This window comes from Manis javanica, chromosome 13, assembly GCF_040802235.1.
Source record: "Manis javanica isolate MJ-LG chromosome 13, MJ_LKY, whole genome shotgun sequence".
Classification (NCBI taxonomy): Eukaryota; Metazoa; Chordata; class Mammalia; order Pholidota; family Manidae; genus Manis; species Manis javanica.
The window spans coordinates 83,472,744-83,486,717 of NC_133168.1; the positions used below are offsets into that span (position 1 = coordinate 83,472,744).

Consider the following 13,974-nt stretch of genomic DNA (forward strand, 5'->3'; position numbering starts at 1 on the left):
AAAAATTTAAAGTTAACAGAAATTTAGAAACTGAAGGGTCTACAACAACTCTCTTACTTTACAGAAAACAGGTCTAGAAAGATTAAGTCATTGTCTAAAGTAGATCTTATTTTCCAAACTTTTTTTACTAGAGTATGGTGGGCATAAAATATATTAAATACATTAAACATTTACTTAACATCTCTAGAGGTACAGACCTGTCCAAATACATGGAAGCTACATTATCAAAGGAAAACAAATTTAAAACCCAAAGTGTTCCAATATTTTTTGAAAACGACTGTTTCCCAGAAGGAATCTACAGCTGATAACAAAAGCGTAAGGCAGAAGTCTGACAACAGAATGACAAACACAGAGTTCTAAGTGGTGGTTATCTTTTGGCAGGAAGCAGAGGGGTGGAATAGAGGACAGAAAGGAGATGCAAGTTTGTGGTAACATTCCAATTCTTAAGTTGAATAGTGAGCTCATGACTATTAATTATGTTTTTTTGCTGCACTTTTCACCAGTCATCTATACTGCTTTGTATATATATATACTATTATATGGAAAAGAAAAAAAGTGAATTGTATCTGTCCTTCATATGATCTGGTCCTTTTTTCTCTTTCTTTCTTTTCCCAGGGGAAAGTGTGAACATAGTCCCCCAGTACCACAAATGATGCAGTCGAGTGTCCCACGTTTGGGGAAATCTCAGGGGTCAGCACATCTGGAGAGCAATGGGTCAGCCTCGCCCTGGGAAAACCACCTTTGTGATCATGGTATCTCCCTTGCCAAGTAAGTACATATAACCTGTTTTTTTTAACAAGAATTCCTTTGATATGAATATGAGAGTATAAAGTTTTTAAAGTAAAGGACCTTTTTTTTTTTGAGAGGGCATCCTCATATTTATTGATCAAATGGTTGTTAACAACAATAAAATTCAGTATAGGGGGGTCAATGCTCAATGTACAATCATTAATCCATCTCAAGCCTAATTCTCATCAGTCTCCAGTCTTCTGAAGCATAAGGAACAAGTTCTTACATGGTGAACGAATTCTTACATAGTGAATAAATTCTTACATGGTGAACAGTACAAGGGCATTCATCACAGAAACTTTCGGTTTTGATCACGCATGATGACCTATAAACAATCAGGTCAAATATGAATATTCGTTTGATTTTTGTACTTGATTTATATGTTGATCCCACATTTCTCCCTTTGTTATTATTATTATTTTTATTTTTAATAAAATGCTGAAGTGGTAAGTAGATGCAAGATAAAGGTAGAAAACATAGTTTAGTGCTGTAAGAGGGCAAATGTAGATGATCAGGTGTGTGCCTATGGACTAAGTATTAATCCAGGCTAGACAAGGGCAGCAATACATCCACGGATGCAGAAGATTTCTCTCAAAGCAGGGGGGATGAGGTTCTGAGCCTCACCTCTGTTGATCCCCAAATGCTCACCTGATGGCCCCCCTGCGACTGTGCCTGTCTTAGGTTGTTCCTCCCTTGAGGAATCTTACCCGTCTCTGGCTAACCAGTCATGTTCCGGGGCCATACAGGGAAATGTAAAGTTGGTAAGTGAGAGAGAAGCCATATTGTTTGAAAAGGTTAGCTTTTTACTTCTTTGCAGATTTATGCCCTGTGGCTTCTATGCTCAGCACTTGTCTCGAGGTATCTTTACCACCTGGAGGAATTATGATACTCGGTAAATTCAATATGAGGCACGAATTCTATTTAAGGGTTGTAATTAGGAAGGAAGAAGAAAAGCTATAGATGTAGCATATGGAAGGAAACATGGGAGGATTGATTATTTCTTTGACATATCTTCTTGTAGAGTACCTTAAGTATGTATAGGTTTTAAACTACTAACTAATTTGCACACACATATTAACATAATAGGAATACGGTGACATAAACAAAGCAAATCTATAATTACCAGCCATCTCCAGTGAAGCCAAGAAAACCATTTAGGCACCCTACGCATTTGTAAAAATTTATCTATGATATGATGGATATTGTCCAACTGTACTTGAACAGTCTGAGAAAAATCAGACAAATTAAAGCAGCCCATTTCTGGGATCTGTTCATATCACGTATGTTCTTTTAACCGTATATAGTCTATAGTCATGAGATTTTGGAGTGCTACACCTTGCACCCCTCCCAACTCCTGGTTGAGTTCCAACAGTACAGATCCAGTCAAATTCGTTGTCTCACTGTATGCACATGCCAGCCTAGACATCTCCCTCCTCATTCCTATGGCAAGTCCAGGAGACGGTGGGCTGGATGCAGCCACAACCGCAGCATCGTCCGAATCCCTGTGGAGGCTTTTTGATGATCATCCCCCGGCACAAGTCCTCCAGAGAGTGCTGATGCCGGAAGCTCCTCCTCATATCGTATCTTAGTTCATTTTCTGGGTATCCAAGCTAGGCCTTGATCTTCTGCATAGAAACAAACAGACCCTTTGCCCACACTTTGACATGCCCTCTATACCACTGTGCAGAACTTATTGGAGGTCAGCACACAGTAACTGCTTTTTTTTTTTTATTAAGAGAAAGGAATATTATCAGAAAAGTGTACATCCATAGCTGATCATCTGACTCCCTTTAAGTGATCAACAAGTAAAGGACTTTTAAAAATGGCCCTGCTGACAAAGGAAAGGGGGGAAAAAAGATCTCAGGTCCAAATAGCTCTTCTACACTAAAGAAGCTGGTTAGGTACAGGTCTTAGCAGAGGCTATCAAGTGTATACTTTGTATTAGAAATTTCAAGTTCTAAAATGAATGTTAGCTGAAATGTGGAAAGTAAATGGTACTGTGAATAAGTATTTGTGTTCCATGAAGTAGCTAACTTTAAAATAATGTCACTCATCAATAGTTTTGAACCATTTCACAGAAGCTACTTTTAAAGTACTATGAAAATTTTCTTTTTAGAAGTATGTTAAAAACCAGGAGTATAAAATAACCACATAGTTTTCCACTAGTCAAATATTCAGTTTATTATATAACTAAGCATAGGTTCTCAGTTATACTTTAAAAATTTTTTAATTTTACATTTTCAAAGAATAAAGTTGGGAAACCCCTATTACCTGACTTCAAGGCTTACTATAAAACTATAGTAATCAAAACAGTATAGTAAAGGGACAGCCCCATAGATCAATGGAAAACAAAGAATCCAGAAATACACTGACACATATGTGGTCAACTGATTTTCCACAGAAGTGCAAAGGCAACCCACATGAAAGGAAAGAGGGATTGTTTATGCAACAAATGACCTAGTTTCTTCAACAAGTAAGAAGCTTTTTTTTTTTAAGGAGAATTAACTATTATGTGTTAAATGAAACTTCAAGAGATACAGTAACAAAATGCCTGCAGATTTTGTTTGTATCCTGAATGAATAAACCAACTTTAAAAAGGTATCTTTTTTGGACAACTGGGAAATTTTAATATGAATTTGGTATTTGGTGATGCTAATGAATTATTTTGTGAGATGTGATAATGGCATTGTGGTTACAAGGCCCATATCTGTTAAAGATATATTTTGAAGTATTTTTTAGGTGAAATACCTAAGACTTGCTTTGAAATATTACAAAGAACACAGAAGAAAATCATTCTGAAATATTCCCAAAGAGTTCTGTTCTCCTTAACAAAGGCCTATCCTACCAGAGCCTTATCTGACCTAACAGAAGGGCATTAGACAGCTGGAGCCCCTGTAGGCTCCTGTCTCAAATAAGGAAAAGAAAAAACAGGCCAAGAAACTCTTCTGAAGGACATAACCCAGGAACTCTAATCCACTAATAAAACTAAGATTTAATCATAAGATTAGAGATCATGTCCCCTCTCCAACAACTTTCAGCCACATCAACAGGACTCCAGTATAGTAACAGTGGGTGACAACTGAAAGAACTCCAAGACACACAGTCTGTTTAACAGAGTTTCTAGGGAAACCTGAAGACAACAGAAAACACAAAAACCAGGACACAAGGAAAATGAAGCCTCTGACACTGAAAGCTACAGCAAACAATAAACAGCCTAACTTCTAACCAGAAAAAAGCAGAACTTCACACTATAGGCCCATTTACTTTACTTTCTAATATCCTAATACCCATATTCAGCTTTCAACAAAAATTTCAAGGTATGCTAAAAGGCAAGAAAAGCACATTCTGAAGAAACAAAGCAAGCATCTGAACCAGACTCAAATTAGCTGAGATTCTAGACTTACCAGACTGGGAATTTAAAATAATTGTGATTAATATGCTAAGGACTGTAATGACGTGGATAACATGCAACAATAGATGGCTACTGTAAGAAGAGATGGACACTAAGAAAAAAATCAAAAGGAAATGCTTAAGGACAAGAACAATGTGACAAAAATAAAAAAAGAACCAATGAGCTTGAATGTAAGTTGCTAGAAATGACCTAAACTGAAATGCAAAAAGAAAGAAAAGGAGGGAATATTCCATGCCTATTCAGAACTGTGAGATAATTACAAATGATATAACATGCACATAAATGGGGATTCCAGAAATGAGAGAAAGAAATAGATGAAACATCTGAAGTAGTGCTGGCTTAGAATTTTCCCAAACTAATGACAGAGATCAAACCACAGATTCAGAAAGCTCAGAAGATATCAAGCTGTTTGTTGCCAAAAATCTGTACCTAAACATATTATATACAAACTGAAGAAAAAAACAAGGAGAAAATCCTGGAAGAAGGCAGAGGGAAAAATACCTGACCTAGAGGAACAAGTAAAGAATCATGTCATACTTCCCTCCAGAAGCTATGTAATCAGGAAGAGAATGGGATGGAATATTTAAAGTGTTGAATGAGAAAACTACCAACCCAGAATTCTGTATCCAGGGAAATTATCCTTCAAAAGTGGAAGAGATCAAGAGAATAAAAATACAATCTACAGACTGGAAAAAAAATACTCATAAAATATGTATCTGATACAGAACTTGTTTCCAAAATATGTGAAGAAGTCTAAAAACTCAACAATAAGAAAACATATAACCCAATTTAAACATAAATGAAAGATCTAAACAGACACGTCATGGAAGATGACAAATAAATGGCAAATAAGCACAGGAAAAAACTGCACACCATATGTCATTAGGGAACTGCAAATTAAAACAATGAGATAGCACTGTGTACCTATTAGAAGGACCAAATGAGAAAGACTGCAAACAATAAATGCTGACAAAGATGTGGAGCAACAAGAACTCTCATTTACTGCCAGTGGGAATGCAAAATGACACGGCCATTTTGGAAAATAGTATGGAAATTTCTTACAAAGCCAAACAGTCTTAACATAAGATCTAGCAATTATGCTTCTTAACATCTACCCAAACAAGTTGAAAACATATCCAAAGAAAAACCTGTGCATGAATACGTTTATAGAGGCTTTATCCATAATTGCCAAAAAACTGGAAGCAACCAAAATGCTCCTCACTAGGTAAATGATAAACAGTGGTCCCTCCAGACCATGAGGTATTATTCAGTGATAAAAAGAAATGAGTTTCAATTCTCCCAGATATTTAGGAAGAAGAGGGTAGGGATGAAGAGGTGAAGCTCAGGGGATTTTTAAGGCCCTGAGCTATTCTGTGTGATCTGTAACAGTGGATACATAACATTACACATCTGTGAAAACTCATGCAACTATATATAGTATACACAGACAGTGAATATTAATGTAAACTATGAACTTTAGTTAATAATAATGGATCAGAATCGTTCACCAATTGCAACAAATGTAGTGCACTAATGCAAGATGTTAAGAATAAGGGAAACTGTGGGGGTAGGGGAGACTTTCTGGGAATTCTCTTTTACTGGCTGCTCAATTTTTCTACTAACCTAAAACTGTTCAAAAAATACAGTCTATTGATTTTAAAAAATTAATTATTATTATGAAACAGTAATAATACTATGACCTCATTCTGTAAAAAACAAGTATGTATTTATGTCTACCTATACAGAGAAAAAGAATGAATATTTATCTTAGCATGGTAGAATTAGGGGCATTTTTTTTCCTTTGTGACTTTCTAAATTTTCTAAAATGAACACAAATTATACATAACACTTTTTAAACTGTAAGGAAAATGATTTTTTACCTATTTAGAAAATTAAATAGTTTTACAAAACTCCCTCTACAGAGATTTGTGGGTAAGAGCACTGAAAAATCTAAGTAACTTACCTCCTGGCAAAATATTCGGAGTCAAACGTGATCCAGCAGTAGGGGCAACAGTGTGCCAATGGCTGTTGCTTTTCTTGCCTTCAACTGCAAGAGCATCTGCAAGGCCCAGAAGGCCCAGTTTTGCAGCACTATAATCTGCCGGGCCAAAGTTGCCATATATTCCTGAAGCCGATGAAGCCATAATGATCCTAAAAGGAAAACCACTCTCAGTGTCACCTGCTCTAGGTTTTGATACTGTTGCAACTCTTAGGACTCTTTTTTCAATACCACTACACCTGTCAGAAGCAATCTATACTGTCTCTAGGTTCTTGTAGTTATGATTTCATATGTCTAAGTAATATTAATAATATAAATAATCTCTCAAAATTCAACTACAAGATTTAACTGTTTTATAAAAATCCCTGATTAGAACCTAATGAATTTGAGTGAAGGATGTATATTCATTATCTGTTGAAAAAAACCCAATATTTATAAACATAAAATAAAATGGCAATAAATATATGTTAAAATTATCATAAGAAACATTAAATAAATAAGTTTTGATTCTTTGTACTCATCTCCTTGCCCCTCTCTCTTTCTGGATTAAATATCAAATGCCTCACATCAAAAAGATGCCATCTACTAATTCACTCTACTTAGCGGATGAAGTAAAATGAATCACATAATTTACTTTCAGAAACTGGTAGGATTAGGATAACTAGAAATTTCCAATAAGAACAGGTATCATAAACAATTTACTTCTAGTAGATATATGTGAACCCTAAGGCAGTAGGAATGACCTTGACTAATATTAGAGTGCATGGAGCCACCTGACAGCTTCTGCCACGTTCTGAGTCACTCTTGTAGATGCAACTCTGAGAGTCCTACAGTTCCTAAACAGTTTATGAGGACCAACTCACATCTGACCAGTACGAGCTAGCAGGAAGCAGACACTCATCTGTCCCCAGGTGGTCAGTGGACATACTAAATGGAACTTTGGGTTAGAGAATATACTGCTAAAATAGCAGAGAAAATCAGAAAAATCATTAATAATGAAAAGCAGGAGGTAAAAAGAAATATAAAGCTGTCCAGTTAAAGCTAACCTGTGATTAAATGACACCAATTTATAGGGTATATACCAAAACTACATTTTTAAAGCCTGTGCATATATCTGAAGATTTTTTCCTCAGTGTCAAAGCAATTATCTATCTCTGTGCAGAAGAACCTACACACAACATCACGATTCCCCCTTGATAGCCACACACAACTCTACCTTCCAAAGTTCTGTTTCTTCATGTGATCCCAAGCTGCCCGGGTCACTTGGAACGAGCCCCGCAAATGAACTCTATGGATGATATCTCAAACAAGAAATTCCTTTATTACATACATTGTCAAAAATTAGAAAGTCATAACTCAGAATCAATATAAGCAATGATTTACATTCATAACAATGTTCATCTTACACCTAGCATTCAAAATCAACTATTGTCACACCACTCTCTGAGTAACCATTTTTGCTTCTGTTCCAATTTTGTAACCACATCCATTTTCCTTATAATTGATGATAAATTTATTGTAGTCCCTGTTCACATCTAAATACAGTACCATCTTTAATTTATGCTTCATTTATGTAAAAATCCACTAATACAAATAACTAAGAATTTTACATATATATTGGGGCTCAGCACAAACATTAAAGCATAATCATAAACCAGAGTTCATCATCAAGAAATGTTTACAAAATGCTCAGTACATCACTACATCCCTATTTTTACCAGGGTTTGCAAATAAGTTAGACTAAGGGGGGAAGGGTAACAAGTAAAAGGAGGGAGCTGGGAAGAAGAAAGAGAGAAGACAATCTGCCTCTAGAGATGCCAACCCAATGAACAGGCAACCCGGGGAATGACACAGACAGGCAAACGACTCTAGCTTTAACTTTATTCTTTGCATTATTAAGTTTTTAACCATTTTTACTTATTTTTGTTTCAATCTGGGGCCTCAACATATGTTATGGTATATATTGGAAGAATAATGTAAAAGTGAAAAAGTGAGAAAGAAAGGAAAAAGTGAAAAAGAAAGAAAGAGAGAGAGGGGGAGAGAGGGAGGAAGGGAGGGAGGAAAAATGAAAGAAAGAACAGAAAGAAAGGGTAGTGGAGAGTGGTGAGCTCAGGACGACGCCACAGGAGGAAACACGCAGCCCTGCTAGAGTTCAAAGGGAAGTGCCAACATAGCCCCCTCTGCCAACAAATCTTATCTTTCTCAGCTTCTCTGTTACCCTAGTTGTTACAAAGGAAGAGGAAACTAAAAGCCCTACTTTGCTTAATTCTAAATCACAAAGATATTCTGCTTTGTCCAAAAGAACTCTTGGAAATGTTACCCAGAGGCACACTCTGTAAACAATGATATAACTCACCTCAGTTACCCTGCCTGCCCCTGTTCTCAGCTACCACGGCTTTAGTTCTTGATGGCTAATGAAAGTAAGGCAAATTAGAGCAAACAGGAAAAAAAAAATCGTGACTCTGGTTTTTTCACTACCTCAACTCAATCTTTGCAACAGGGCATTCCTAAAGGAAATTTTTCCTACTTAGAATCTTCAAAATTACCTGATTTTGCACTTGCAATAAAAATCACACAGCCAGATAAGATGCTAAAGGCTGTTAGAAAGAGTTAATACTGCTACAAATGCTAACCGCCTCTCAAAGGAAAAAAGAGGAAACAAATCGAAAGGCACAAAATCCTCTTGGATAACTTTTACCGACTGATCTATACGATTTTTAATTTATCAAATATTAAACAAATATAGGCTACTTCCAAACTGCTCATCATTTTCAGTTGAAAGCTTGTTCATCACCTAAATCAGCAGAAGCAAAAGTAGGTAAAAGGAAGTTTTTCCTTAAATGCATAAACTCATCAAATATTTAAGGCTAAATGGATAAGCATTCAAAACAGCTTACCCACCGGTCTTCCTCACTTATTCTACCAAAGGAATGGTCCCTCAGAATTCTAAAAAGCTGGTATTATATAGGTTAGCTGGGGAGGAGGTACACACTTAAAACCTCTGCATGCACATTACTTCACCAAAAATAAAAGAATACAAAAAAAGATGGCAGAATAGGAAGGCAAGACAGAAACCTCCTCCCAAAACATATAAAAGAGGGAAAAACACAGCAAATGCAACTAGACCTGAAAACGACCTGAACACTGCAGAACAGACCCCCTGCACTTGAGAAGGAAGAGAGGAGCCACGGGGGGGCGGGGGCGGCAAAGCCGAGAGGGAGCAGGACTCAAGCCCTGCCTCCAGCCCAGCCTCCAGGCAGGAGAGGACCGGACTGGGGAAGGGGAAGGCTCCCGGGAGTGCTGCATATCTGGCCCTGGGGATTTGCTCTGGGAGCACAAGCTCACATCACACTGGGTTCCGGTGGTTCCTGGGGGTGGACACCAGGGGCAGGCGGGACACTCTGGGAGGCTGAGACTCCAGCCAGTGTGGAGGGCAGGCATGCTCTGCTGCTCCTGAGACCCAAAGTGGGAGTGCCAGCAGTGGGAGGGGTACTAGAGAGGTGAGGGTTGGACAGAACTCTATCCTCAGGAGAACGTGCAGGTGGAGGGTACCTCCCCAGCCCTTCCTCAGCCCCACAGATCCGGAACCCTCGGGGTCTCCAGATGCTCCATCTGCCTTGCTTACAATGCAGCCCTGAGGCCCCTCCCTGGGCACTGGGGCAACCCATCCACGTGGCCCAGCATCAGCATCAGCCTTTGCTGCCCGGCAGGTGGAGGGAGACTCTCCCAGCTTGCCTGCCTCCATTTCAGCCCAGCCAGAGAGGTGCCTGGAGGCACCAGCCCCAGGAGCTCCTTCCTCCCTGCGGGTGTCTAAACCCCATGCTGTGCATCCAGCTGAGGCACATCACTCCAGCCACCCCATTAACCCTGCAGCCCTGTCATTGCTGCAGGCCAGGCAGAGGGTGGGCCACCCACAGCGAGCTCAGCAGAGACTCCTGAGCTGATCACAAAGGCAGCAGTCCAAGCAAACTGTCCATCCAGACTAAGACCATTACAGAAGCCAGACAGAAGGGTGCCCTGCCCACAGCATGCCAACAACTGGGGCCCCTGCAAAATGGAGCCAGGCACTGGAGAGTAAAGAATCTGGAGCTTCTGGGAACCATAGCACAGCTTCTTCAGAAAGCTATCATCCATAGGCCAGAAAGCAGAGCCCAGACACCTAATACAAAGGAAGAAACAGAAGCCCTGACAAAATGAGAAGTCAGAGGGATTTGATCCAATCAAAACTACAAGACAGAACCCCAGAAAGGCTAAATGACACAGAGGTCACCAATCTTCTTGATAAAGATTTCAAATTTAGTCATAAACATGCTCACGGATTTACAGTAAAGTATTCAAGATCTCAGGGAGGACTTCAACAGAGACAGAAAACCTAAAATAAAGCCACTAAGTCTCACATGATATGATAAAGGGACTGCTGTAGATAGAAATGACCTGAAGGCTACACAGCTTTCACCCGTGAAAAGAAGCCCACAGTAAAGGTAGTAGACCAACTACTTACCAAGCAAGCACAAAATTAAAACAAAACAAGCAACATCAACTATACACAAAATCACTCAAGGGATACACAAAAAGTGCAGATTATGACATCTAATACAAGAAATGTGGAGGAGGAAGAAGAAGGGAAAAAAGTTCCTTTAGATTGTATTTGAAATAGAGTAATCAATTTAAGATAGACTATTATATAGTAAAGAAGCTACTCTTGAACCTTTGGTAACCCCAAAACTAAAGTCTACAATAAATACACACACACAAGAATAAATACATTTTAAGAAGAGAGAGAAATCCAATTACAACTCTAAAGAAAATCATCAATAACAGGAGTGTAAAGGAGTGCAGAGAGCATCAAGAGTCAGGAAAAAGAACTAATAAAACTTAGCTAAACCTTAACAGCAGACCATTCCGGAATAGTAAGAGATTCAATGTCTAAACTTAGAGAGAGGCCAGATCAAAGGAAGAGAGAGCGAGAGGCCAGCCAAGGGCTATTTGAATCCTGGTTTACTAAATCCCCATGGTTTACAACCCTGATATCCACCCTGGCAGGGCCCTTGCTTATTTTTATACTGCTTCTCACTTTAGGTCCCTGTATCTTAAACCGGCTAATAGCCTTTGTTAGGGAAAGAGTGAGTGCTGTTCAGGTGCTAATGCTGAGACCGCAGTATCATTCACTCACGCAGCAGGAAGAAACAAACATTCCATGATTGGAATGGTCAAAGGAAAGTGGGGAAATGTAGAATCTAAGCATTAGTAAGATTAGTAAATTAGCATAAGCATAGCCATCTTAGAAACCTAGAAACCATTTTCTGAGGGTGTGACTCAGGAAGAAGAAAAAAAAAAACCAAAAAAAAACACCTGGGCCTGCGTAAGGCCTTGAAAAACAAGTTAATCATGAGCACCGGGTGGTGGGTAGCTGTGACCCTTGGTCAGCTAACCTTGGCCCGCTAACCTTACATACCAAGCTTATCGTGCAGAACCTCCCTAACCATTGAGGAGTAGTCTTACCCTGCCCTTGCTTAACCCCAGGATGTATGTCTTGCAAGAATAATGTATAGTTGTGGAAAATTACTATGAGTTAAGTGCTTTGAAAATGCTATAGAAACCCTTGGCTCTGAGTGCTCAGGGTCCTTGTTGAGACCCGCTGCATCGAGCTGACGCTTGGACCCCAGCTAGCTGGCTGAATAAAGACTTTGCTTGAATTTACATCTCTATGCCTGTGTAGTTTGTTCTCTGGAGAAGCCTCGGAAGCCCGGACCCTAACAGGAGGAGAATATAAGAGAGGAAGAAAGGAACAGAGAGGAGATATAAAAAACAAGAGAAAAAAATAAAAAATAAAAAAAAATAAAATACAAGAGAAAACAATAAAATGGCAGTAAGTACGTATCTATCAAATTGTAGGAGGGGATATTTGAAAGGCGATTCCAAAGTTCATCTGAAAAAATAAATGTGAAATCCAGAGTCACCTGGATTCCAAAAATTCATCAGGAAGGTTTTTAAACAAAAAATAAGGCAAGAATCCCTTTTCTACCAGCTAACAAAAGCCACCATAATAAAAGCAGTATACTGGTGGTCCAGAAAAGACAGATCAGTAAAAGAAAAAAAATTAAATATAGAAACTGACCCACATATGTCTAATAATTTAGTATGTGGTAACAATGGCATGTCAAATTAGCAAAGAAAGGATGAATTATTTAATAACTGGTCTTTGTATAACTGTCTAATCTGTTGGAGATAAATGTAAGGCTGGATCCTTCCTTCGCACCTTGGACTGAAATAAATCCCAGATGGATTTAAGACTTAAAAAAAAAAAAAGTAAGTATACTTACCCAGCATTGTGGTATAACCACAATATCTACAATATAAAAAGATCTAAGTCACAAATAAAAGAGCAAACATATTAATCAGCATTTGCTTACAACTCACATTTCTTTCAAAACTGTTTTCCCCCCATGGCAAAATAAATATAATAGGCAAAGAGTGCTATGAGAACAAAATTTTATAATGACAGCAAAAACAATATCTGAGTCACAAAAACTCAAGTACCTCATTTATCAGTGCTTTCCTCTCAAACTTACATAGCTAAATGCCTCAACCTTCCACAAAAATGCCACCATCTTATTTACAGAATAAGCTGTTGTACGACTTTTAGGTTCTTAGGACTGAGTGGTACAGGCCATCCCTTGTTTAACCTCCAAATCCACTCACAAAGTTACAAGTTTCAAAAAATTTTCCCTGCCCCTCAAAAGTCAAAGCCCATAAAGGAAACCATTATAGTGAGACACTCGTGGCCTGTCTTAATACATAATTGTATTCTCACTATGAAAAGAAAGTAATTATTTTTTTAAGATTCAGACTGCCACCTTATGGCTATTTCACCCTATGATTTTATACCTTTGTGGTCTCTGTCCCTCTGTCAGATAATATGTGAACATGTCTCTTATAAGCAAGACCAAACATAACTAGAAAAATAAATATGCCAGGCAAAAAAAACTATGGTGAAGGGAAGGCAAATTATGAAAATTAAGGTTTTTCAAACTGTAAACATGTTGGGCTTATCTGTAGTACTGCTGCCCTCTAGCAACTCAACAGTCTTTCTTAAATGTGTGGGACTAAACCAGGAAGAACAACTAGAGAAGGATGGACTAAACAATATATTTGAAATGCTTTAAAAATAAAACCTTGTATTATATATAATTCACCTTAATTAATTTGTAAGATACTGAATCATTTTAATCCAAATCATTATAATTATCCAAAAGAATCCACTGGGTTCTCTATTGTCAAAACACTGACTTATCTTCTATTTTATAAAGACATTTAGGGTATAAATTTTTAAACCTTTTTTTAATGTTCAAAAGAATTTTTTAAATTGAAGTATAATGACATACTATTATAATATATGGGGTATAATTAAATTACTATAAAAAGGGAACTTAGAGAATCTTACAAGTTTTTTAAAAGTTCTTAAAGTACAAAAAATACAAAATCTCAATACATCTTCACCTAAAAACTGTCATCTCGAGCCCTCTGTGGAATAAGGTAGGGTATGTAAACTACTTAATTTATAAAACAAACCTAAAAACTTCATTATCAAGAAAGAGAGAGTTTTTAATAAAAGTAAAATAAAAAATATTTTATTAGGAAGGGAGAAGCTTCTGTTAGTGCCGTAAATGCAAAGAAACATCACCTGTTCTCCCAGAAGCATCCACGCCCTCTTCCCAATCTTCTCTCCTGCTTCCACTGAGTCTGGGGGAAAGGGAAATCAGTACAAACCTTC

The 13,974-nt window shown here is 37.9% G+C and overlaps 1 protein-coding gene and 1 non-coding gene across 3 annotated transcripts in view; both read right to left on the reverse strand.

Annotated features, from left to right (window-relative positions):
* LOC118971463 (peroxisomal multifunctional enzyme type 2-like) overlaps window positions 1–13,974 on the reverse strand; it is a 57,339-nt gene that overhangs the window by 24,470 nt on the left and 18,895 nt on the right. For both annotated transcript variants that reach the window (XM_073219955.1, XM_073219956.1), the window contains exons 3-6: window positions 13,885–13,943; window positions 12,524–12,549; window positions 7,417–7,501; window positions 6,165–6,352 (exon numbers count right to left, since the gene is read on the reverse strand). In XM_073219955.1, the coding sequence (XP_073076056.1) occupies window positions 6,165–6,352; window positions 7,417–7,501; window positions 12,524–12,549; window positions 13,885–13,943 (358 nt within the window). The remainder of the gene's footprint in view (window positions 1–6,164; window positions 6,353–7,416; window positions 7,502–12,523; window positions 12,550–13,884; window positions 13,944–13,974) is intronic.
* Window positions 613–776, reverse strand: LOC118971510 (U1 spliceosomal RNA). The gene has a single exon (XR_005059945.1). It is a non-coding gene; the product is annotated as a U1 spliceosomal RNA (small nuclear RNA).